The sequence below is a fragment of the Dreissena polymorpha genome, chromosome 2 (assembly GCF_020536995.1).
Source record: "Dreissena polymorpha isolate Duluth1 chromosome 2, UMN_Dpol_1.0, whole genome shotgun sequence".
Classification (NCBI taxonomy): Eukaryota; Metazoa; Mollusca; class Bivalvia; order Myida; family Dreissenidae; genus Dreissena; species Dreissena polymorpha.
In genome coordinates this window covers 67,396,097-67,423,049 of record NC_068356.1, presented here as the reverse complement: position 1 = coordinate 67,423,049, position 26,953 = coordinate 67,396,097, and the positions used below count along the sequence as shown (strand labels likewise).

The 26,953-nt window shown below is 35.6% G+C and overlaps 2 protein-coding genes across 2 annotated transcripts in view; one reads left to right on the top strand and one right to left on the bottom strand.

Moving 5' to 3' along the window:
* LOC127869783 (uncharacterized) overlaps positions 1-20,985 on the top strand; it is a 66,844-nt gene extending 45,859 nt beyond the window's left edge. The window contains exons 8-13 of the mRNA XM_052412444.1: positions 2,344-2,403; positions 3,760-3,898; positions 17,817-17,950; positions 18,639-18,753; positions 19,303-19,884; positions 20,734-20,985. Coding sequence (XP_052268404.1) covers positions 2,344-2,403; positions 3,760-3,898; positions 17,817-17,950; positions 18,639-18,753; positions 19,303-19,884; positions 20,734-20,985 — 1,282 coding nt within the window. The remainder of the gene's footprint in view (positions 1-2,343; positions 2,404-3,759; positions 3,899-17,816; positions 17,951-18,638; positions 18,754-19,302; positions 19,885-20,733) is intronic.
* The window catches only part of LOC127867437 (uncharacterized), a 221,551-nt gene that overhangs the window by 77,272 nt on the left and 117,326 nt on the right, over positions 1-26,953 (bottom strand). The gene's annotated exons all lie outside the window — the stretch shown is intronic.

Here is a 26,953-nt window from a genome sequence, read left to right as displayed (position 1 = left end):
AGCATAAAACCTTAACAGACTGCGAGTAACTCGCAGGCTGTTCTGGTTTTATGCTGTTTGCACAGAGCCATTTTCACTTTGCTTCTTAGTGGGAAAGGGTTAAGTCTTAAAAAAAAAAGAGAATATTCTTATAACTTTCATGTTCTGTAACTACTAGAAAGTTAGGTCTAGCGTGGCTGTTAACATGTATAATTACATTGTTACTGATTTTGAACAGTTTGTAAACAAAAAATGCACAATTTCCAGCTTGTATGTATTCACGCTCTTAAGAATGTTTTCTTTTGTCTAAGTCCTTTTTTTTTCAATTTTGTATTCATAAAAGTGTATCATTAGGTTGGTGAATATAGGCCCAGGAAAGTAAGATTTTACCTTTGTCTGTGTGTGACCATTTGTAAATCGGTTTACATTTCATAATGATAAGTTGTTACCATACTCGCTTTCAAGACTAATTGAGGCAGTCTCCCGACCTGAACTTTCCAAATGAACCTAGTTATGGGAAAATTAGGCCAATTGCACATGCTAGTCAGGGACATCGCTTTCCAGCTACACTGGATTTTCTTTTAGAAGAGAAACTCTTTAAATGAAATATTCCATAAAAGCAGAAAATGTTGTTCTGGATTGCTTACTGCACAGGCTAGTCTAGGACTTCACTTCATGCATTTAGCCTAGTTTTCCCTGAACCAGGCTCAAATACACTCTATCAAGACTGTCATCTGGACTGTTGATCTTAAACCCTTTACCACTTAGATACATAGTTTTACGCATTGTAGTCCCTTAGAAAGTTAAATTGAATGAAATACCTTTTTTACTGGATTCAAGTTTTAAAGGCTTCATTTCCAACAAACCCTTAGATAGTGATGAGCAGCAAACAGCATACAACTCTGTTCTGGTTTCATGCTGTTTGCACATAGCCATTTTCACTTTGCTTCTGAGTGGGAAGGGGTTAATGTGACCACTGCCGGCCAAGGTTTGCTTCTTATTATACCCCCATTACCATTGGTAATGTGGGCTATATATGAGTCACTTTGTTGGTCTGTCTGTCGGTCTGTTGGTTGGTCGGCCTGTCCCGAAATCTGGTCCGGGCAATAACTATGTTGTTCATTGTGAGATTTTAAAATCATTTGGCACTTTTGTTCACCATCATTGGAAGGTGTGTCGTGCAAAAGAATTACGTCGATATCCCAAAGGTCAAGGTCACACTTTGAGTTTAAAGGTAAAAAATGGCCATAAATGAGCTTGTCCGGGCCATAACTTTGTCATTTATTGTGAGATTAAAATCATTTGGCACATTTGTTCACCTTAATAGGAGGGTGTGTCGCGCTAAAGAATTACGTTGATATCTCCAAGGTCAAGGTCACACTTTGAGTTCAAAGGTAAAAAAGGCCATAAATGAGCATGTCGGGGCCATAACTATGTCGTTCATTGTGAGATTTTAAAATCATTTGGTACATTTGTTCACAATCACTGGACAGTGTGTTGCGAGAAAGAATTACGTAGATATCTCCAAGGTCAAGGTCACACTTTGAGTTCAAAGGTGAAAAATGGCCATAAATGAGCTTGTCTGGGCCATAACTATGTCGTTCATTGTGAGATTTTCAAATCATTTGACACATTGGTTCATCATCATTGGACGGTGTGTCACGCGAAAGAATTACATCGATATCTCTAAGGTCAAGGTCACACTGAGTTCAAAGATCAAAAATGGCCATAAATGATCTTGTCCAGGCCATAACTAAGTCGTTCATTGTGACATTTTAAAATCATTTGTTCACCATCATTGGACAGTGTGTCGCACGAAAGAATTATGTCGATATCTCCAAGGTCAAGGTCACACTTAGAGTTAAAGGTCAAAAATGGCCATAAATGATAATGGCATAATAATTCTTAAAAATTGCCATAAATTAGATTCTCTTGTTTTGTGAAGACAGCATGCAAAATAGTCTGTTAATGCGGCACGTGGCGGTATACGTCACGTCTGTGACGAAGTTCTAGTTTTGAAAGGAACTGCACTTAATGTATATTATTCTGAAAGTGCATCACAGGCGTAAGGAAGGCGGGGCGGATTGCATGTTATGGTACCTGCAGGAGGTTCAAGGTTCAATTTTAGGCAGCAATCTGAAGTTTTCCTCTGCAGACACTAAGTACTGGGTTCTTGCCAAAGATACAAGAGTGTCTCAGTAAGCCTTAAGCTTTCAATGCAATCTAGCTAAAATAAAAACAGCATTATACTTAACATAAGAAAATGATCATATGTGTATAATTGGTCCCCATTTACCATTCTTTATGAACAGTTAGTTTATCCATGCAATACTGAGCTTAGCACGTGTTTGGCTTGTTTTTCAGAGGGGATGCTTCAGAAATTGCATTAAAGGATCTAAAACCAGCGACAGAGTATCATTTAAAGTAAGTGTTCCCATGTTGCTTTCTTAATTGTCATTCTTTCCTTCATCATTTGCTAATTAACTTACATGAAATTCTTAATTGACTAATGAGCTTAAATTAAATGATAGCCAGGCAGTTAAATGCATGTTACAGAAGAAATAATTTAAGTTAATTACTGCAAATGTATTTGTTGAATGCTTTGGGTATTAGTCATCTATTGTTGTCTGATAGTTGAAGTGATTATGCAGTGTCTGGAATGAATTAAGAACACTGTATAGTCTGTTGCTTAATTATTCACTGAAATGACAATGACACCAAGATCTTTGTGAACTGAAAACTAAGCATATTATTTGCCAGCTGTATAAATCAGAGACAATTGTTGCACAGAATTACTGCCTCTCTACCCATCCCCCATCTAAATGCTGTGATTTATCCCTTGCCAAACCCCATCTAAATGCTGTGATTTCTCTCTCACGAAACCCCATCTAAATGCTGTGATTTCTCCTCACCAAACCCAATCTAAATGCTGTGATTTCTCTCTCACCAAACCCCATCTAAATGCTGTGATTTCTCCCTCACCAAACCCCATCTAAATGATGTGATTTCTCCATCACTTAACCCCATCTAAATGGTGTGGTTTCTCCCTCACCAAACCTCATCTAAATGTTGTGATTTCTCCCTCACCAAACCCCATCTAAATGCTCTGATTTCTCCCTCACCAAACCCCATCTAAATGGTGTGATTTCTTGTCCTACAACCAAACTGCTTAACCCATCTTTGAATGTTGTGATATCCTCCTCTTTTGGGTGATTTCCATCTTTCAGTGTCATAAAATTAGTGACAAGAGTCTTTCACAAATAGTTCTTTACTTAAACAGATCTTTTAATTAGCAAAGACTTAAGGGTATTTTTCCTCACCTGGGCCCTGTTTTCTCAATGATTATAAGACAAATTGAAGTTAATGCTTAAATTGTAGCGCCAAACAGAACAATATTCATTTTCAGTATTTTTCTTAAATAAATGTAATGTGGATGATTGAAAAGTAAATGGATGGATAATCAACGAAATTAACTATAATCATAGAAGTTGCTTTTAAGCAATCATGCATTGTCAAAAAGTGAATAGTTACTTAAGGTTGTCGTAGGATGGTTAATAAGAAGGCTTACTGTAGTACATGGGAACATGGAGCTTAATGCATGAGCTTAAAGTGTGCAGTCCGCACAGGCTCATCAGGGACAACACTTTCCGCCTAAACTGTAGTTATTGCTAAGAATCCTCTCCCTCTAAACTGCAAAGGCAAATCTGGGACAACGCTTATCGCACATACATTTAGTCCAGTTTTCTCAGAACATGTCTAAAAAAAACGCTCATGTTTCAGAGTGTGTGCAGTGTTTGGGGACTACAGAGGCTCCCCCACTGAAGCCATCAGTTTTATGACCAAGACCTGTGAACCTGATCCTCCTCAGCCGCCAAAATTCGACAAGAAATCAAAAAGTTCAATCAGCCTCAAATGGAATGTAAGTATTTTTATACTCGGGTGTGATTTCTCCTCCTTTCAGCTGATTTCCCCACTTTAAATGCCAAACTTCAGTTACACATAGTTATGAACTTTGCTAGATGTATGTACAAATGAAGAGTTTTCTTGTACTCTGTAAGGAGGTAGGGTTTTTCCTGCCCTGAAGTGGTTCTTAAATCATACCTCTGATTATAATAAGTAGATTGGGGGAGGGGCAACATTTTTTTGTTCGTACTGAATTTATAATTTTGTCACGCTTTTAAAATCAGGGCTTTATGCATGCTAATAAAGTATCATCCAAGATTAGTCTTTGAAGTCAGCACATGCCAATCAGGGATGACATCTTCCGCCGTTATGGAATGTTTTGTTTAAAAGAAAATTAGTATTTTCTTTGAAAATCAAGGCAGAAAATGTCATCCAAGATAAGGCTGAACAGACTTGACTTCAAATACTTATTTATGTATGAAAATTTGTGTACATGCATTAAGCACAGTTTCCCCAGATGCCTGATCAATTATTTTATGGAAAATAATACGAATAATGAACATTTAAAAAACATATGAGGACAAAATTCTTGTAACTATCCACATTTATTTAAAGCAAGTTACCAACTGCCAATAAAATACATGCCAATATGTGCAACACAAAACTTGTCATTGACTATTGTGCCTTACCAATACTACAAAACTTGTCATTGACTATTGTGCCATACCAATACTACAAAACTTGTCATCGACTATTGTGCCATACCAATGCTACAGTTAACTTGAAATTATGCTCATTATTATTGAGTCCGGCCCTAGAAATGCTAGCATTATTTTCCATAAAGCCTTCTGGCTTTCACATGTATAATTTAGCATATCGTTCCGACGATATTTCTAATCGATCGCAATTTAAAGCATAAAAACAAATCGAGTATACCTCACTCCAACCGGAAGAGCTCTTCAATCGGAAGTCATAATTGTTTCGGCGATCGACAAGGTAGGCACGATTTTTTAGTGCTTTTTTCACACACGCGTTTTAACTTAGAATATTTTGTGTTTAGTATAAAGAAAAGGGCTCACAAGGACGCTGTCCTTGTTTATAAATATTTATTTATAGGCAAGTATTCTTATATTTGTTTATAATTGGTAAAAATGAGCTCTGTTGAGAACGATGTTCTCGACTTATCGGATGTGAACGGAGACTCGGAGTTTTCCGGTTTCGAATCTGGTGATATCGTTGATACACCATATGTTGCTTCTATGGTTGAGGTTTCCACCGTGACTACTAAAGAGAAACGTTAAAACCAGTTAGTCATAATCATTAGTTGCCATTATCTTCTATTGATATAAATCAGCTCTCAAAGGAAGATATTGTAAAATTAAGACAGAAACTGGGTATTCCAGATGTTGACCCCCACTATTTTGATGCATTTGATGAATATTCTTATCAAGAGGTGGATCGGCCAAATTTACATGTGCAAATAAATTCAGAGGATGTTTCAGACACTGAAACTCCAGGACCTTCTAGGTCTAAGAATATTGAAGAAGAACTGTTTGGCTCAGTTACTTCTGAGGATGAAAATTGGCAGCCTCCTAAATTGAAGGCTTTAGAAACAGATAAACCCATTGCTAAATCTTTAGCAAAATTGATTAATGTGGCATGCACTTCTCAGTGCGATATAGAGGACATTGCAAAGAAATATAAGATTCCTGAAAATGTTGATATGGCTGGACCACCACTTGTTAATCCTGAAATCTGGAAAATATTAGATAAAAGAGTGCACACACAAGACAGAGGTTTGGCTGAAATTCAGAATATTGTTGCCACAGCCATGGTACCGGTAATCAAATTAGCTGAAAATTTGAAATCGGCTGCATTAAATCAGGGAACAAAAACCCTTTTGTCGGACACACTTACATTGCTTGGTCAAGTACAGTACAATATTTCAGTAAAGAGGCGCTACAGCATTCGTCCTCATTTGAAAAAGAAATACTTTAAACTATGTAATATATCAATGCCTATTACAAAGAATCTGTTTGGCGATGATGTGTCCAAGGAAATTAAATCATGTGACTCGATGGCATATATTGCTAAGGATTCCCAGTATGGGTCCTACAAACCATGGCGGGGATGTGGAACCAACAGACCATTTCGCAGAGGATATTCTGGGAATTATAGATTCCAGCCATATCCTGTACAGAGAGGAAATTTCTCAAGATCTTTCAGGGCCAGAGCAGGCCGGGTAGGAGCTACTTCAGCTTACCCAAACGACAAGTAGATTCCTCGGTCGGTAAACTTAAAAATTGTTTTGAAAGTTGGGAAAAACTAACCACTGACCCATGGATACTAGATGTTGTCAATGGTTATTCCATTGAATTTTACAAACAGCCTGTTCAGAAAAAACTTCCAAATAGTATTAAATTTAATAATGAACAGCGAATTATAATAGATACTGAAATTAAAAAATTATTGGAAATAGGTGCCATAAAGGTATCCATATCAGAACCAAATGAGTTCATATCAAATATATTCATTGTACCAAAACCTGGTGGTAAATTTAGACCAGTAATTAATCTTAAAGCCTTGAATGAGTTTGTAACATACCATCATTTCAAACAAGAAACATTTAATGTTGTTTTGGATTTATTACAAGAAAATGATTTCATGACATCAGTAGACATGGAACAAGCATATTATTCTATACCAATTCATAAAGAAAGCCAGAAATATCTTAAATTTTATTGGAACGAAGTGTTGTACTTGTTCAGTTGTCTTCCGTTCGGATTGGCATCTGCCCCATATATTTTTACAAAATTTTTAAAACCAGTGTAATCCTATTTTCGACAGTTAGGCATACGCTGTTCATACTACATTGATGACTCGTTGAATATGAACCTGAATCAAGCTGTTTGTAAGGCTATCACACTAACAATGATTGACACTTTGCAGAAATTAGGTTATACCATTAACCATTCAAAATCGGTTCTGATCCCTACACAAAGGATGGTCTTTTTTGGATTTATTATTGACAGTGTTCAATTCATGGTTTTCCTCACAGAAGAAAAGTTACAAAAGATTATTTTGTACGCTCAAAATATTTATAGTAAAAATACAATTATTGTACGAGAATTGGCGTCATTTATAGGATTGATTATTAATGCATTTTATGCAGTTTTGGAGGCACTCCTACATTATAGGACTTTGGAAAGAAACAAAATTCACGGTTTGAATTCTAGTACAGATTTTAATCAAAAGATGATTTTATCTGATGAAAGTAAAATGGAACTTTTGTGGTGGATAGAGAATATAAGATTAAAAAATGGAAAACGGATTCGTCCTTTTTCGATTCAGTCGAGATGTCGGACTGACGCATCTAAGCAAGGATGGGGTTGTGAAGAGTTAGACACTGAAAGATATTCTAACGGCAGATGGAATCCTGAAGAATCTGCTCTATCAAATAATTATTTAGAATTACTTGCAATTTTCTATGCTTTACAATCATTGTATGTCAATCTGATAACATATCAGCAATAAAATATATTAATGACATGGGTGGCATAACATCAATTTCTATGGATTTGTTAGCCATAGATATTTGGCAATGGTGTATTGAAAGGAAAGTGTATTTGTCTGCTATTCATGTCCCAGGTGTTTTAAATACAGCTGATTTTTATTCAAGAAATTTTTCTGATGCAACAGAATGGATGTTAAAAGCAGATATTTTTTGTAGAATTACTTCTCAGTTTTTTGTACCTAAAATAGATCTTTTTGCATCCAGAATTAACAAGCAGATAGATAGATTTGTCTCTTGGTTTCCAGAACCAAGTGGATCAACATATACTAATGCATTTAGTATTTGTTGGAAAACTGAAGTTCCATATATTTCCTCCCCATTTAATCTTATGGGGAAAGTAATCAATAAAATTAAAACTGATAAAGTAGAGAAAGCTATAGTAGTTTTTCCTATATGGAGGTCTCAAACATGGTTTTCTATGATGATGACTATTCTATCTGATTTTCCTGTCAGGCTACCAAAACACAGGGACTTGCTCACCCTGCCACACAACGGACAGGAGCATCCGTTAGCAAAGAAGATCATCATGGGCGCAGCAGTCTTATCCGGAAATCACTTGAGAGTCAAGGACTTTTACCAGAAACTGCAAACACTATCATCCAGTCATGGAGACCTGGAACTAGGAAGCAATATGACCTGGCGTGGAAACGATGGTATTTTTGGTGTTTACGAAGGAAAGTTAATCCCCTTATTACGACTGAAATTAAAGTAGTTGATTATCTTTATTATTTAAAGTATAATAATAAATCTTACTCAGTTCTTAACACACACAAATCAATGCTTCTATAGACATTACCTTTTTTCGGAAATTCTTGGTGTCAGAATTGTTTCTTAGTGAAACGATACCTTAAAGGTTGTTTTCATAGTAAGCCACCTGTACCGCGTTATAGATTCACGTGGGATGTATCAGTTGTTTTAAAATATTTAATGTCTCTTTATCCTTTGAATAATCTGACATTGAAAATGTTGACATTGAAATTGGTAGCACTGATTGCACTGGCTACAGCTCCAAGAGCACAGACTTTAGTTTCTATGAATGTTAATAACTTGTATAAGGAACAACAGGCAGTTGTGTTTACATTTCCTAAACTATTGAAAACGACTAAAATGGGTGATGCATTTGTGCTTAAAAAAGATCATTATGACAAAGAAGAATTATGTGTTATGCATACTGTTTTACATTATCTTAGAGTTACTAAAACGATTAGGAAATCGTCACAGTTTTTTATATCATATACAACTTTTCAACCAGTTTCCTCTAGCACCATTGCTAGATGGTTGAAAGATGTGTTGACTATGTCGGGTGTCAATTCTGAAATCTTTAAGGCACATTCGTATAGAAGTGCATCCACCTCGGCTGCATTTAGTAGAGGATGTAGTTTAAAAAATATATTGGACACTGCAGACTGGAAGTCGGATAAAAACTTTCGAAAATTTTATCTTCAAACGGCTTTAACAAATGAAAATGTCTCATTCTCCCAAGCTGTTTTGAGTTCTCATGTTGATTAGACACAATATTTCTTATGGACATGGTCTTTTGTGTTGTTCAAATATCAAATATGTTTTGTATTTTACATAATGCTTTTGAATATGTTATACATTTTATAACAGATATGGTGCATTCATATAAGAGTGGAAGACAATACTTATTTGGAATTGATATTTGTTACACTTTTTATTTTTTGTGTTGTATTATATATAATTCTATGGAAAGAATGGTTTTGTTGCTTTTTAAAGATGCTTAATTATACATGTGAAAGCCAGAAGGCTTTATGGAAAATAATGACCCCTCATCCAAGCTTTAGTGATGGATGAAGGGGCATTATTGGAAATAAAGCCTGAGGCTGAGCATGTATATTCCCATCCCATTTGAACATTATATATTTTGTTTACAAAAGGAATCAATGGATTTCCCACCCTTTATGAAGTAATGCAACAAAACATTCTTTTTACTGTAAATTATGACTTCCGATTGAAGAGCGCTTCCGGTTGGAGTGAGGTATACTCGATTTGTTTTTATGCTTTAAATCGCGATCGATTAGAAATATCGTCGGAACAATATGCTAAATTATACATGCTCAGCCTCAGGCTTTATTTCCAATAATGCCCCTTCATCCATCACTAAAGCTTGGATGAGGGGTCATTTTCCATTATAATGATTGTGCTCCAGCTTCTGTGAATGAGATCAATGGTTGCTGCATTGCATTTGATAACATAAAAAACGCACTTTATATCTTGTTGAGATGAAAAAAAAGTTTCTGATTTGTGTAGATAAGACCAGCAATATTCTGTTCCATTTGTGCGACAGAATTCTCTGCCCATTCTATGCTTTTTCTCCCAGAACATTTAAATTCAAGGTCATGCGTTTGCCAGTGTTTACTTTTGATTCCGTCTCAGATATTCTGGCTATTTTGAACCAAGTTATTTCAGGCATCACTTTTTCTGTTGTTTTCTGGTAACAGGGTTTCTGAGAAAATCCTGGAGATAATTTTAGCTTTATTATGCCCCCCTTTGAGGAAGAGGGGGTATATTGTTTTGCACATGTTGGTCAGTTGGTCCGTCCGTCCGTCGGTCAGTCCGTCCGTCCACTAGATGGTTTCCGGATGATAACTCAAGAACGCTTAGGCCTAGGATCATGAAACTTCATAGGTACATTGATCATGACTGGCAGATGACCCCTATTGATTTTCAGGTCACTAGGTCAAAGGTCAAGGTCACAGTGACTCGAAATAGTAAAATGGTTTCCGGATGATGACTGAAGAACACTTATGGCTAGGATCATGAAACTTCATAGGTACATTGATCATGACTGGCAGATGACCCCTATTGACTTTCAGGTCACTAGGTCAAAGGTCAAGGTCACAGTGACAAAAAAAAATATTCACACAATGGCTGTCCAAAACTTGCCTTGATTTTTTTGAGTACGGTCTCACGGTCTTTGTAGCGAGAAAACTTTGCGACAATTTGGGGGTTTTCAGAATTTGTATTACCCACTCTGTGTGTTCTTTCTATTTCGAAGTGCTCAAAATCGGGCAACCAAAGTGTGTCTTTGATGAAATGTCGTACTTTCTGTTCCTTATCCTCCCACTTCTCCCCTCTTGTACCCGATATCCCGAGAAAACGCAGATTATTCCGTCGTGAATGACCCTCTAAACTATCAATTTTCGAACAAAGGCTATGCATTTGCTTCTTCATTTCTTGATTTTCTTTTTTGAGCGATTCATTTTCTGATTTTAACATATCAGTGTTTTTTTTCACTTATAGGGGAATGGTGGCGGGGCCCGTCCAAAGGGGAAAATGCGTCGTTTTTTAGGAAAAGGGGAAAATAAAAATTTACTCTTTTATATGTAATGATATTTATTATATGAATACACATGTTTGTATGAATATAATATTCACAGCAGAATGTCTCTGTCCTTTTTCTGAAATATATATCAATGATTTTTTCAACATTAGTTTCAGACAGTTCAGCCTTCATGCACAGTCTCAGTTTTCTTAGCCATTTTGAGTCGAATTGATTTTTTTTAAATCGATTAAATGGCAAATTTGAGCATTTTTTATCAATAAAATGAACCAAATTGGACTGTTTTTATCAACAAATATTGACATTATATAGATACATCAGGCCTTTTCCTGGCCATTTCGGGAGAAAAATGCAATTCATGTGGAAAAGTCCACTGATTTGGAAAAAACTAATCTAATTTAATATAACACTTTATAATAATTAAAAATCATATAAATTATAGTTATATACTTTGTTAGTTATTTATGAAATAAATTTGAGATATATTTGTCATGATTATGAAACAGTTCTTTCTAAAAAAAGAATTTTTTTTTTTTTTTTTTTTTACTCCTGGAGGGGATTTTTTTTACAAAAAGGGGGAAAAATATATACTCATTTTTTAGGGGAATGTGGTTGAATATCGGCCCCGAAATTGCCATAAAAAACACTGCATATTTACTGTGTTACTTATGTCATCAACTTTTGAGTTTATCGTAGATAAGTCCGAGCACACTTCGGCTTTCATTTCTCTGAGAAAACACATTACCTCATTGTCCTGGTTAGATTGGTTTGTGTTTAACTGAGCGTCCCATGCACTCGCGGGCGTTGTGGTCGTCTCTGTAGGCCTTGCTACTGTTTCAGCGAACCATAAAGTCCGTTGTTTTTGTGAACGTGGCGGTCCAGGATTCGTCTCCACATCCCCACCCAGTAACATCAACATAGACAGAAAAATAATTAGACGCAAACAGACACTAATACTCCTTTTACTCACACACAATGAACACACTCTGCTTCTTGTCTTTATAGCCATCACAAATAATCCAATTCGTATCCTGTAAAGCACAGTATTGATAGCCATTTTGAAAATTATTGAGATTTTTCAAGAGCGCAATTTTCACGTGCGGCCATTATCAAGGGACACAACTCAACTCCCTTGTCATATTGCTTTATATTTTGCATACTTGTGTACCAACATGACCCCAACCTATAAACAATAGCAGACAACTCTATCAAGCATTTTGTCATAATTATGGCCCCTTTTCCACTTAGAATATGCAGCAAATGTTAAAGTTTGCGTTCTGCCCCAACTATTTATGCCCCCCTTCGAAGAAAAGGGGGTATATTGCTTTGCTCATGTCGGTCTGTCGGTCGGTCGGTCCGTCCACCAGGTGGTTGTCAGACGATAACTCAAGAACGCTTGGGCCTAGGATCATGAAACTTCATAGGTACATTGATCATGACTCGCAGATGACCCCTATTGATTTTGAGGTCACTAGGTCAAAGGTCAAGGTCACGATGACCCGAAATAGTAAAATGGTTTCCGGATGATAACTGAAGAACGCTTAGGCCTAGGATCATGAAACTTGATAGGTAGTTTGATCATGACTCGCAGATGACCCCTATTGATTTTCAGGTCACTAGGTCAAAGGTCAAGGTCACAGTGACCCGAAATAGTAAAATGGTTTCCGGATGATAACTCAAGAACGCTTAGGCCTACGATCATGAAACTTGATAGGTAGATTGATCATGACTCGCAGATGACCCCTATTGATTTTCAGGTCACTAGGTCAAAGGTCAAGGTCACGATTACCTGAAATAGTAAAATGGTTTCCGGATGATAACTGAAGAACGCTTATTCCTAGGATCATGAAACTTGATAGGTAGATTGATCATGACTCGCAGATGACCCCTATTGATTTTCAGGTCACTAGGTCAAAGGTCAAGGTCACAGTGACAAAAAACATATTCACACAATGGCTCTCACTACAACGGAGAGCCCATATGGGGGGCATGCATGTTTTACAAACAGCCCTTGTTTCAATGTCCCTTGACATATTGCTTTCATATTTTGCATACTTATTTACCAACATGACCCCAACCTATAAACAAGAGCAGACAACTCTATCAAGCATTTTGTCATAATTATGGCCCCTTTTCCACTTAGAATATGCAGCAAATGTTAACGTTTGCGTACTACCCCAACTATTTTCAATGTCCCTTGACATATTGCTTTCATATTTTGCATACTGGTTAAACATCATGACCCCAACCTATAAACAAGAGCAGTCATCTGTATCAAGCATTTTGACAGAATTATTGCCCCTTTTATACTTAGAATATGCATATTATTGATAAATCTATGTTAAAGTTTGCGTACTACCTCAAATTATATTTCCTATATCCTTAACATATTGCTTTCAGATTTTGCATACTTGTTTACCTACATGACCCAACCTATAAACAAGAGCAGACAACTCTATCAAGCATTTTGTCATAATTATTGCCCCTTTTTTACTTAGAATATGCATATTATTGAAGAATCTATGTTAAAGTTTGCGTACTACCCCAAATATTTTCTGTGTCCCTTGACATATTGCTTTCATATTTTGCATACTTGTTTACCAACATGACCCCAACCTATAAACAAGAGCAGACAACTGTATCAAGCATTTTGACAGAATAATGGCCCCTTTTATACTTAGAATATGCATATTATTGATAAATCTATGTTAAAGTTTGACAAAACAACACTTTTGTCCTGACATACCACAATGCACTCCACCCAAACTATCCCCCACGCCCCCCCCCCGCCCCTCCCCCCCTACCAATTTTTTTTTTCTTATTTTGCAAAGATCATCTATTAAATGATCACACACCCACATTATACTCCCCCCCCCCCCCCCCCCCCCCCCCCAAAAAAAAAAAAATGTGTTTTCTTATTTTTGAGATGGCTTACGTTATACTGTCATGCACTCGAATAGTCGAGCGCGCTGTCCTCTGACAGCTCTTGTATTAAATTATTCTCTTAAGTAATTTTTAGCCGGATTTTTTTCGAAAAAATCTCGGCTTATAGATTGATGTTGTCGGGCGGGCGGGGGGGCGGGCGGGCGGGCAGGCGGGCGGGCGGGGTGGCGGCGTGCTCGAAAATGTTAAAGTTCTTATTTCATGGTATAACTTTGGTATGCTTGGACCTAGAGTCTTCAAACTTGACATGAAGGTTGGCCAGGATTAACAGATGACCACTGGTCATTTCAAGGTCATTCATTTGAAGGTCAAGGTCACTGTGACCTTCAATATAAAAAATGTTAAAGTTGTTATAACTTTGGTATGCTTGGACCTAGAGTCTTGAAACTTGACATGAAGGTTGGCCATAACTAGTTAGTAACCACTGGTCATTTCAAGGTCATTCATTTGAAGGTCAAGGTCACTGTGACCTTGAATGTAAAAATGTTAAAGTTCTTATTTCATGGTATAACTTTGGTATGCTTGGACCTAGAGTCTTCAAACTTGACATGAAGGTTGGCCAGGATTAACAGATGACCACTGGTCATTTCAAGGTCATTCATTTGAAGGTGAAGGTCACTGTGACCTTCAATATAAAAATGTTAAAGTTGTTATAACTTTGGTATGCTTGGACTTAGAGTCTTGAAACTTGACATGAAGGTTGGCCAGAACTAGTAAGTAACCACTGGACATTTCAAGGTCATTCATTTGAAGGTCAAGGTCACTGTGACCTTGAATGTAAAAATGTTAAAGTTGTTATAACTTTGGTATGCTTGGACCTAGAGTCTTGAAACTTGACATGAAGGTTGGCCAGAACTAGTAAGTAACCACTGGACATTTCAAGGTCATTCATTTGAAGGTCAAGGTCACTGTGACCTTGAATGTAAAAATGTTAAAGTTCTTATTTCATGTTATAACTTTGGTATGCTTGTACCTAGAGTCTTCAAACTTGAAATAAAGATTGGCCAGTACTAGAAGATGACCACTGGTCATTTCAATGTCATTCATTTGAAGGTCAAGGTCACTGTGACCTTAAATGTTAAAATGTTAAAATTGTTATAACTTTGGTATGCTTGGACATAGAGTCTTCAAACTTGACATGAAGGTTTGCAAGCACACTTAGATGACCACTGGTCATTTCAAGGTCATTCATTCTAAGGTCAAGGTCACTGTGACCTTGAATGTAAAAATGTTAAAGTTCTTATAACTTTGGTAGGTAAAAATGTTAAAGTTCTTATTCCATGTTATAACTTTGGTATGCTTGTACCTAGAGTCTTCAAACTTGACATAAAGGTTGGCCAGTACTAGAAGATCACCACTGCTCATTTCAATGTCATTCATTTGAAGGTCAAGGTCACTGTGACCTTCAATGTTAAAATGTTAAAATTGTTATAACTTTGGTATGCTTGGACCTAGAATCTCAAACTTGACGTAAAGGTTTGCAAGCACACTTAGATGACCACTGGTCATTTCAAGGTCATTCATTTCAATGTCATTCATTTGAAGGTCAAGGTCACTGTGAACTTAAATGTTAAAATGTTAAAATTGTTGTAACTTTGGTATGCTTGGACCTAGAATCTCAAACTTGACGTAAAGGTTTGCAAGCACACTTAGATGACCACTGGTCATTTCAAGGTCATTCATTTGAAGGTCGAGGTCACTGTGACCTTGGATGTAAATATGTTAAAGTTGTTAATACTTTGGTATGCTTAGACCTAGAGTCTTCAAACTTGATATGGAGGTTGGCCAGAACTAGTAGATGACCACTGCATGCATTCAAAACATAACACAAGGTTTGCTCATGCCTTGAAAAGTACTCACATTTCATTTTGACCTTTGAACAATATTTCAGTAATTTAAGTATTGCATTGACAAAAACACGAAAGGTACTTTCCTGTCATTTAAATCAAAAATCCGGCTTCAATGCGGTCATCTCCGACCGCGGAACTCTTGTATCTCTATTAAAATTATGTGCCAAAGCCTTTTGGGAATTAAATATTAATTGATACGCTGTAATTTTCATTTTACTATATTAATCATTAAGTCTAGTTGATCAAATTAAAAGCATACTTTCCATTAAAAAACTGTGCTACACAAAGCTGCAACTCTGTTCAACTGTCTAATACTTTTATTTTAAAGTTTTTTTTTAGTATGAAATGTATTTGTCCTGTAATTAAAGCTGAATGCTGAAAACACAAGTTTAATTTTACATAATAGTGGAATGCTATAGTGTTGTGTGAGTATTCATTCTATGGCAAATACATGGCCCAATCTTGACCAGTAACATAGTTGAAGGAAAAATTGATTGGCAATCATTTCGGAACATAGCCAATCATATCAGTTTTGACAGCCCCAAGTTGTTAAACACATTTTTTCGCATTGGAAGCAGATTGTCAACGTAAAGCTTAATTGACGTAGCATCCTTAGACTTCTTAGGGGAAATTCTTCTAATTCCAAAGGTTTAAATGACTCAGACATTATTTGCATCGTTTTTTTTCCTCAGCTTTTAAGAATCAAAACCGTTGAATACAGGCAATGTTATTCTACACTTTCCAGTTAAGGAAAAAGTGTTACGATTTTTATTCAGTATTTTTTTTTGTTTTGAATTCTTTGGGACGGATTGTGTGCACAGCTGGCTGGCATTGAACGAAATTGACTGTAAATGGTTAGTTTATGTAAATAGGGCTTATTATTAAACTGGCTGCAAAAGTCTGTTTATTGCAGCCCATTGACAGGTTATTGAAACATTTATTTATATGTAGGAAGAATTGAAATTGGTCAGCAGGATTTTCTATGATTTATAGGGATTAGGCAGTATATTTAAATATTGCTTATGTTGCTATTATAAAACCCCGCCATGGGTGGCATTTTAACATTAACATAAATTTTTTACATTACAACTTGTAACATTTTATTTATAACATATCAAATGTTTTCTTAGCCAGCCAGCAGATATTGCTTATCTTTAAAACATATCAATTGTAAAATGTCTGATATATGAAAAATACTATTCAATTTCAGCAATTATTTATTTACCATCATTATTGGTTTACAAAAGTTTTTTGCTGCTGTTTATTTATTAGACAAAAAGTCTTTACAACTTCATTCATGCTTCAATATTTCATAAGTACTTGCTTTAAGGGATGGACTTGCATGCTTTGAATGATATATGATTATTTTAACCCAAACTCAATACAACCACTGAATGAATTAAGATATATATATTTATCAGTTTGAACATGCATAGGTGTACCTGGAATATGGAAATCTCAATTTCACTCACTGGTTTTTGTGTTTGTTTTTCAAGCTAAAATCCAACTTGTCCTAAAGCAATAAGCAAGTGTATCAGTAGTTCAGGTCCACTTATAAAATTTGATTCAAACACTGGCATGTACATTTCTCAAGTCCAATGTGTAAGAAATAAAAACCAAAAAGGCATGTAAATCAGTAATATTTTCCATATTTCTACAAGTAGATTTAACTCCCATTAATTAATAATCTTTCTCATATACAATGTTTCTGATAAGGTTGCCTCTTCTGATTGGTTTCCAAGGTTTGTTAATGCTTAAAATTACCTTGGTGCATGGTGCTAAAAACAAACTGTTTTGCATAATTGCTAGCACTTTATTTAAAGTGAACTAATCAACCCTTTTCTCCCTTTAAAGGGTTGAACCGCTTGACCCATGAGAAGGATGATAATAAAGAACATAAAACTAATTCTGTCACATTTTCAGTTTTCTGTTCATGCTGTTGCAAAACCTGTACAAGACTGACAGTTTATTTTGCCATTTATGTATTTCTAGGAAAATTTTCACCTACATCTAATTGTAGTTAATTGTCAGTTATCAAAAATAATCATATCTAATCTAACTGTAGTTACATATATATATAGTGTCATTGTCAGTTACAGAAAAAAGTAGGAGCCCCAAGTATTGGAATATCAGCATATCCAGGTAAAGTGTGAATAGGTCAACTGACGGCCATACGATGACTGAATTATTATTGAAAAGTGGTGATAAGTGCAACAAACGAACTTCATTATAACTGAACATGTTCATAATTTTTCCTCTGCAGAACCTAGTGTCCAACTGGAAGAAGCAGCGTTGCAAGTCTGTCCACCTGCCGCTGGGGGATCCAGACAACCTTGACGAGCAACCAGAGGAAGACAACAGACGACACAAGACATTCAGACAGATCATGTCAGAAAAGTAAGGTCTGGCAAACTGGTGTAAGAACAGGAGTCATAGAAACTCAGATAAATTGCACCATATGTGGTTTGTCAGCATCAAATTTAATACATTTTTATTGTTGAGTTTTTAAGGTGCTTCAGTCTGTTCCTGGTTCTAACGGTCTCCGGTTTGAGCTCAGTAAAAATGTTTTATCTTTTTTTAACATATTTGTTTTCCTTAGTCTTGATGTTTTACCATTTGATGTTTGACAAAGATTAAACTGAAAAGTGAAAGAAACAACATCCACATTATTTAATTCTCATTTACTATTCCTTTTAGTATGATTGCCTTAGCTATGTTAGAAGCATTTTCAAAAGGTTGCATGAAATGAAATGTTATTTATAAAAAAGCAGCAATTTTTTTTTAAACAATCCTTTACTGTAATATATTTATAAAAAAAACTTAGGTGCACAGAGATGTGCAGACACATTTATGGGATTTGATATCATGCATTCAATGTTATACAATATTTTCATTCAGAAAATATTCAGAAAATATTTTAAAGATGGTAATTATGAAAACCGCTTCTGGTTACTTTTGAAGTTTCTAGGTCTGCTTCATTAAATGGTGATCATCATCGATTATAATGCCATCCACTCAAAGGAATAATTTTAGCCCCATCTTTAAGATGAAACAGTTCAAATTTAAATATGTTTTGGTTTTGCAGAGAAAACCGTTCTGGACGCAAGTCAATGAATGTCTACCCAATGGATGATGAACCTGCAATCACCATAGAGAGAACCACAAGAACTATGGCATCACCAAAATCAAAGCCTGCAGTGGTTTGTTTTACTCATTTAGTTAATTGTAATCAATATTTCACATGAAATGCTGTCTGACATGAGCATGTACTTTCATAGTTTACCCAAAAGAACGTGTAGTTGCGTAGAATTCTCTCAACATTCTCATCTTGAAGATGCATTTAAAAGTCATCTGACAAAAGTTAACAAAGGTATGTTTGATATAAATACAGCAACTATGTTATATAACAGATTGTTTATATTTTTTTTATATAAATTATATACAAGAGTCATCTACTGAATCAATACGGAGTCATCTATTACATTATAATGCATATGTAAGCTGGATTTTATGACAACAGGGCTGATTGCAGATTAGATTGTGCGGTATGAACAGGCTTATCAAGGACGACACTTTCTCCTTTTATTGAATTTTTCGTTTGAAAGAAGTTTCTTCAAAATCTAGTATAGGCAGAAAGTTGCTTCCCTGATAAGCATGTTCTGACTGCACAGGCTTAACTGGTACACAATTTCGCTCATGCAACAAGCCCAGTTTTCCCAGAATGTGCAGCAAATAACTGATGTTTACAGGACCCGCTGGTACCAAAGTTGCCTGAGGTTGCACCATGGGCCAAAGACTCAAGTGGAGAAGACAACAGTCACTCAGACTCAGAGAATCATCAGTCGGGCGATAATGACATCGTGTTCTCTTCCTCTGACAAATCTTCAACACCGAACAAGATACTGAGTGATGATGAGTCCTTGGTGAAAAACAAAAGTAGCTCGAACATTTCAGCCAGTAAGGCAAGACCTCTGCAGACGCAAAAGTCGCAGGACAGCGTGTTACAAAAGTGGCAAAACAGTGTGAACGAATCTCATAGGAGTAACGAGAACAAGAACAGGGTGAACGTTCCCAACAGCAATTCTATAATTAAAATCATTACGCAGGCATTTGAGGTGAAGGAGAAGGAAGTGCAAAATACCCCAGCAAAATCGCGACGTTCTGAACTCAATAATTCAAAAACAAAGTCATTGGATTTAAATTGTTCAAAGTTTGCAAGTTATGAGCCTACACCTCTCTCCCCGACTACACCGCAGGCGTTGTTACCACGGGAACAGAGGTTTGGTCATTACAGGTCGGTGTCTGACCCATATTTACGTGAGACTGACCAGGTAAGAACATTTTACATTTCGCTTAAAACATTTTGTCCCTGGAGAATGTTTATATATTTCTACACAAAGGGCAGATAGGTACTTCAGGCTTTCTGTTCAATATATTATTTAAGTATTGTTAAATGGAAATTTCTTTTTCAATGGTGATTTAAAATGGCATGTTACCGGCATATAAGGTATTCTATTTGCAATACTAAGAAATTTCTATTGATTTATTCATGGTAGTGACCTCTTTTTTTTTAAACTTGTAGAGAAAATACAATTAATATGACTCTATCAGTTTAATGTTTTTTTTAAATATTGATGTTCTAATTAGAGGTGACAGAAGTTTTGCTTTTTGGCTTAGATGGATTAAATGCTTCTTGTTGTAGTTCTTTTTTTAAGTTAACAGGAGTTATGTTTTCATTTAAACTTTTTTGAATGACATATCAATTGGGTCATGGTGATCAACTGAACTCTTGACAAAAGAAAGCAATTATACATCTTTTGTAATTGAATGCATCAGAAATGTAGCTGGTTCAAATGTAATATTCCTCATAAGTTTCATATTAAATATTGCACTTTTCTATTGAATGTAACATCAGTTTTGTTAGTTGTATTTATTAGAAAATTAAATCATGCACAAGATTCATTTCAACATTATCGCAGTTGTTTTCATTCTGGATAATATACACATTTTTTTGCAAAGAAAAATATAATCCAATTCAAACTACTGTTAAAAGCCCCGATATTGATGTATGCTATTTGTAATGAAAATGTGTGATTATAACATTTCCCCAGTGATATAACATCAGTAATATCATGTTCATTCACCATTCGCCTTACATGCTTATGTTTTTCTTTTACAAGCTGTCAGTAGCCCAAAGTGCGACAGAAAGGTATTTGCAAAATGTATCACCCATTCACACTAATCAAACCACCAAAGCTTTTAAGGCATCATGTAATACTCAGACAGGCCCTCCCTGCCAATGCCAATGGAGTAGTGGAACATCAAGTTCGATGAAAATTGGTGGAAAAACAGTGAAAACAAAGAGGACAGTGGAAGAATTTACATCATCAATGGCATTTGGTGGCATTTTCTGGCAAACAGTGGAGTATTGAAACAAAATGCCATTGTTTGCCATCCAGTGGAAAACGATGTAAAATTGTACATCGTTTGCGACAAACAATGGCAAACGGTGGAGTATTGGAACAAATGCCATCGTTTGCCATCCAGTGGAAAACGATGTAAAATTTTACATCGTTTGCCACAGACGATGGTAAACGGTGGAGTATTTGGAAAAAATGTCACTGTTTGCCATCCAGTGGAAAACGGTGTAATATTTTACTCCGTTTGACACAGACGATGGCAAATGGTGGAAAAAGATGTACAATTAGTCCTTGTTTTACGGATATTGATGGCACTTTGCATTCTCAGTTTGACTGTCACCTAAATGAAAAAAGGATAAATAAAATACAAATTAGGTAAAGAAATAATGTATAACAATTTATTATTTGAAATAGACAATGGATATATACACTCTTAACAAAACAGAATATTTCAAGTACTTTAGTGTTTCACAGTCCTTCACTTTATTTCACTCCTCCTCCCTGTACAGGCGGCGGAACAACTTCTTTGCAGCCTTACTCTGGCATCTGTTATGACAGAGTTGTCTGATAGCAGCTGGGCCTGAAATAAATGTTTACATTAAATTCTGTAACTTCATATAAAAAGTTGGAATTCCTTTCTTTTTTGCTCAAAGAAAATTAGTTCTTTTACCATCACTTTTCTGTGACATAATAAGACATAAAAATAATTTTACAAATTACAGAGTAAAGATAACATTGTTTGAATCTGTTAAAAGTTAATTCTGATCAGTTAGCAATAACTGATGCTTCTGTTTGCCACCGCACACTGTAGTTTTGAATTATATACTTTTTTTAATAATTACTTTTGTGTAGCCACCATAATTATGTCCTGTTGACAGCGTCTGGTGCAGGCAGGTCTTGACAATCTGGTTGAGGATCTGGTTGTTGTTGCTGGAGTTGTTTTTGCTGCTGTTGTTGTTGCTGGGGTGGTTTGTCGCTGCTGCTAGGTTGGTTGCTGCTGGAGTTGTTGTTTTTGCTGCTGCAGTGGTTGATGCTGTTGGAGAAGTTGCTGCTGTTGGAAAAGTTGCTGCTGAAACTGTTGCTGTTTCTCTGTAAGTTGGCCATCAAGCTGTCAAAAATAGTATGACAAACCATAGAAATCAATAAATCTGTAGTCATCTACCCTTAATATTGAAGTCCTACTGGTTGCTAAAAAAATGTAATTTTGATCTTATGTCACGTTTTGAATAAGTCAATTTAGGAGATAAAGTGTCAACTTGCGGGATAGCTCAGTCTGTAGAACTTCAGCCAAGTTAATGAGCACTTTTTGCTCAGGTTAGATTAAAATTAATCAAAATTATGACAAAATATATTTAACACATTATCTTTTTATTTTAACTTATTTTGTTGGAATGATTAGTACAAATTTAATATTGCTACAATTAGAATGATGTGTAATTCTATTGGTATGAAAATGCACAGTGAAACCTAAAATTTTTATTTATTTATTTATAAACATTAACATCATTAATGAGCATTGAGTGCTCATCATGCACAGCACAAAACTCCCTTTAAGCATCAGTTCCCTAGCATGATAAACTTCCAATACTACAATCAACCTTATTAATTTCTACACATTAGGTCTAATTACTTCCTTTATCAAGCTGCAAACTGCACTTATTGAAAATTCGTATGACAGCAGCATTTAAATTAATATTTGCCATAAATATCACATCCAAAAAAGGTCTACAATGATGACATAAGAAGCATTAATTTTAAGGAATATTTAGAAATATTATGAAAAGCACAAACCTTCAGTTGTTGTTCATAATTCCTAGACACACTGCTGAAACACTGTATTCATCACTCTTTAACAACACTTCATGTCACTTTCCAAATGATATAAATTATACATTATTAATTTCAGAAATTGTTGGTAATGGAATAATTCATCTCTACTGTTTGTGAAATTAATTGAATTTCATTTTAACAAGTTTAACCTGTATATTTTCTAACATATGTACCGTCCAGTATTTCAAACCAAGATGTTAAACCATCTGTGTTTGAATTCAGCCAATCAGAAAAGGCTGTTATATGTTATAACCAATAGATTAACAGCAGACAAGCCAACAACACACAGTGCTTATCAGATAGTTTGTTAACCTCGGCTGCATGTAGTTTGATATTCATAGAGTGTGTATGTAACTTGAACAGAGTTAAGAAATTTTAACTTGTAGAAATTGCTTTGCAAGTTACAAACACAGTACAGCCAACGCGGAACAAATGTATTTCGCGATCCGCGGCGGCAAGGCGAAACGAGTCGATGCCGTGTCAGTCGTTGAAGCCGCGTCAGTATGCCGCGAAGCTTCGCATCTGTCCGCCGAAGCATGCCACGATCCACGACATGATGCCGAGTCGATGCGCATCATGAAATAAAAAATATTTTAAAAATTATTAGTTACATGTAGTTAACAAATTTTGAAAGAACAATTATAATTATAATTAAAATCATAATAAATTTATTGTGCGCGGATTGTATTAGCATATACATGTAAGCATAGTTAATGTGTCTGGCCAATTAAGTTTGTTTCCCGCCCGTAGTGTATGTATTTCACACATAAACAAGGTCACGAATTATTATGTTTTCGCACATACAAGTGATCAAGGCTCCAGCATATGGTGGATTTATAAATTAATTGCATGTTGATTTTGCTATTATATTTAAGCTGAGAAAATTAGCAGTTTGAAGCGACATCAATAATCAAGACGGTGAAGACGTATTTGTTGTTTCGTTGATTATTAGCTTATTATAACTATTGTTTGAATATGCGTATATAAACACGTTTTATTTAGTTCATATTATACAGTTAATATCGCTACTTATTACCCGATAATCCCGTATATTCCAGTTTTAAAGCAAATGCTGGTAAATATTTACGATGAATAAACATTCCATATTTCCTTAAGTATCAAAAACATTTGGCATTTGTTACTATTTAAAGAGATGATGAAATAACGTCTAATCGGGGCGTTTTTTTTTTCCACTGAACACACGATTTACGCCTGACGTGATGTTCATGTATTTATACAACACAAAATACACCCACACTTTTCCAAATGACGTGTCTGCATAATTTACGTGCACTTTTTATGAAACAAAGGATATTTTAGCACTGTTTATTTGACGCTAGAATTTGCCAAAGGTCACGTTAGCATTAAAATTCGAAAGTGCGTTTCGGATTACAAAATTACTACTACTTATAATAATAATAATAATAATAAAAATAATAATACTTCTACTACTACTACTACTTATACTACTACTACTACTACTTCTTGTAACTACTACTGCTACTACTACAACTCTTACAACTTCTACTACTACTACTACTACTATCACTACCACCACCTGCACCACCACCACTGATACTACAACAACTACAAAACTGCTATTACAACAAAAACTACAACAATAACAACAGCAACTACTACCACTATGTCTACTACTACTTATACTACTACTTCTACTACTTCTACTGCTGCTGCTGCTACTACTACACCGACGACTACTACGACTGTTACTTGCTTCTACAACTTCTACTACTACTACTACTTCTACCACCACCACCATCGCTACTGATACAACAACAACTACAACTGCTACTACAACCACAACGACAACTATTACTATTACGTCTACGACTTTTACAACTACTACTACTGCTACAACTTCTATCACTACTACTACTACTACTACTGATGCTACTGCTTCTGCTACTACTAATACTTCTACTACTACTACTACTACTACTACCATCATACCACTACTTCCGCCACCGCCACTGATACAACTACAACTGCAACTGCTACTGATCTTACAACAAGAAACAGCACTCAGATTTTTTTTAATGCCTAAGTCCAGAATACTTGTAAAAATGACAAACAGTGTTTTCCGCACACATCTGACTTGTGAAATAGCCTGAAATGACTAGTCCTAACTTTCAGCATATAAAAGTGTATTTTCCGTATGCAACATCAAGCTTTCTGCATACAAAAATCTACTTTCCGCATATAAAAACCAAATGTTCGCAAAAATATGCGTACAAATTTTTTTGAGCATCCGCAATCTCATAAAAAATTATATATCCGCACATTTTCAGTCTTTTTCCCCATTATTCCGCATATTTTCTTCATTATTCCGCATATTTCTGCATATTTTTACTGGTTTTCCGCATGTAAGTGCGGAAAATGTCATTTTATTATATGAACATTCAATTTGAATAAAGAACTGTTTTTCACTTTCTGTTCTGTCAAAGAGCATTTTGTTTGAAGTTTTTTTTCCATCGTTAGCTGCCACTCAGATTTTCTTGCATAATTTTGTAAGAGCCATTTCCTCCTATTCAAAATTTACATTTTCCACTTCAAAAAATGACAAAGTCCTATTTTTCACTGTTTGTCATCAAATTTCCACCGTTTTACATCGAATGCCACTGTTGATTTCCATCGATTAGTGGTAAACGATGGCATTTCACCATTTTTCATTGTTTTCCATCAAATTTTCACCTTTTGCCACACTTTTACATGGCAAACGGTGGCATTTGGTGGAAATCGGTGGCAAATCTAGAGACGGGTACTCTGTCAGAGAACTTAAAACAATCAGTTTTAGTTAAGGAGAATGTTTTTCATGGAGAACAAATTTATGATTTAAAACAGAAAGACTTTGCATACGAAGAGTATGATGACTTTCGGAATGAAACACAAGGTCATTTTGATGACATCCATGGGCCTGAAGATGAAAATTTAAATGGAAGTATTGAGATTAATTCTGAAGATGGAGTCCCTGAATTACCTGCTAGTAAAATACCTGATATACAGAGATCATATTTTCCCGCAACATCAATTGGTCTGGATATAAATGGGGAAAAAGTATCAGAAAAATGTATGTCCGAAATTCAGACAAATTACGTTAAAATATATACCATTGATTTTGCCATTCATGAAGGTGGTATAATAAATGTACCAGTAAAATTCCCTTAGTTATTTTTTTAATGGAACAAACTATAAAGTACACGAAATATTTCGATTCTCATGCGGTTTTTACTAAAGATTTATACAATGTATATTATTTTTCTTGTGTACTGTCTTATGTGAAGTTCCGCCCATAAAAATAACTTTCGGCTGTTCTGTCGATCAGATCCGCGACTTTCATTCATAATAATATTACCGGATTATTACGCTGGTGGAAAATGTATCGGCATGTTTTGTTTAGTTACAGCGCGTGCTTTCAGTGTATAAGGTGCACATTTTTCGACCACCCTCGTTAATTTCGGACGCGTCTTTAATCCGCTGTTCACAAATTTTTAGCTCACCTGAGCGATAGCTCGAGGTGAGCTATTGTGATCACTCAGCGTCCGGCGTCCGTCCGTCCGTCCGTATACAAATTTGTAAACATCTTCTTCTACTAAACCATTGAGCCAATTTCAACTAAATTTCATGTGGAGCATCCCTAGGTCATGGGACAAAAGAATTGTTAAAAAAAATTTGATCACATAACCAAGATGGCCGCCATGACCATATATGGTAAAAACCTTAAAAAATCTTCTTGTCAGAAACCGCTCATCAGATTTTCAAAAAATTTCACAGGGATGACCTTAGAGGGCTCCCCTGAAAAAGTTGTTCAAAGAAATTTGATTCGTCAAAAAACATGGCCGCAGGAGCTCGTTGAACTTTGCATGTTTATTCGTTTTTGCCTATTTTGTGAAAACTTTCAAAAATCTTCCACATTTTTTGTCCGATCCTTTCCAAATTTGCACAGTGTCTTTATATCAATGAGGACACAAACCCTACAAAAAATGAGCATTATTGGTCCATGAAGTACAGAATTACCTCCCCTTGAATTGGGAAAATGGTGTTTATGCAATAAAGTCCAAATTTTTCATCCAATTCTTTCCAAACTTGTAAGGATTTAGCATGGTTCAAACAAGGGAAACAACTACGGTTT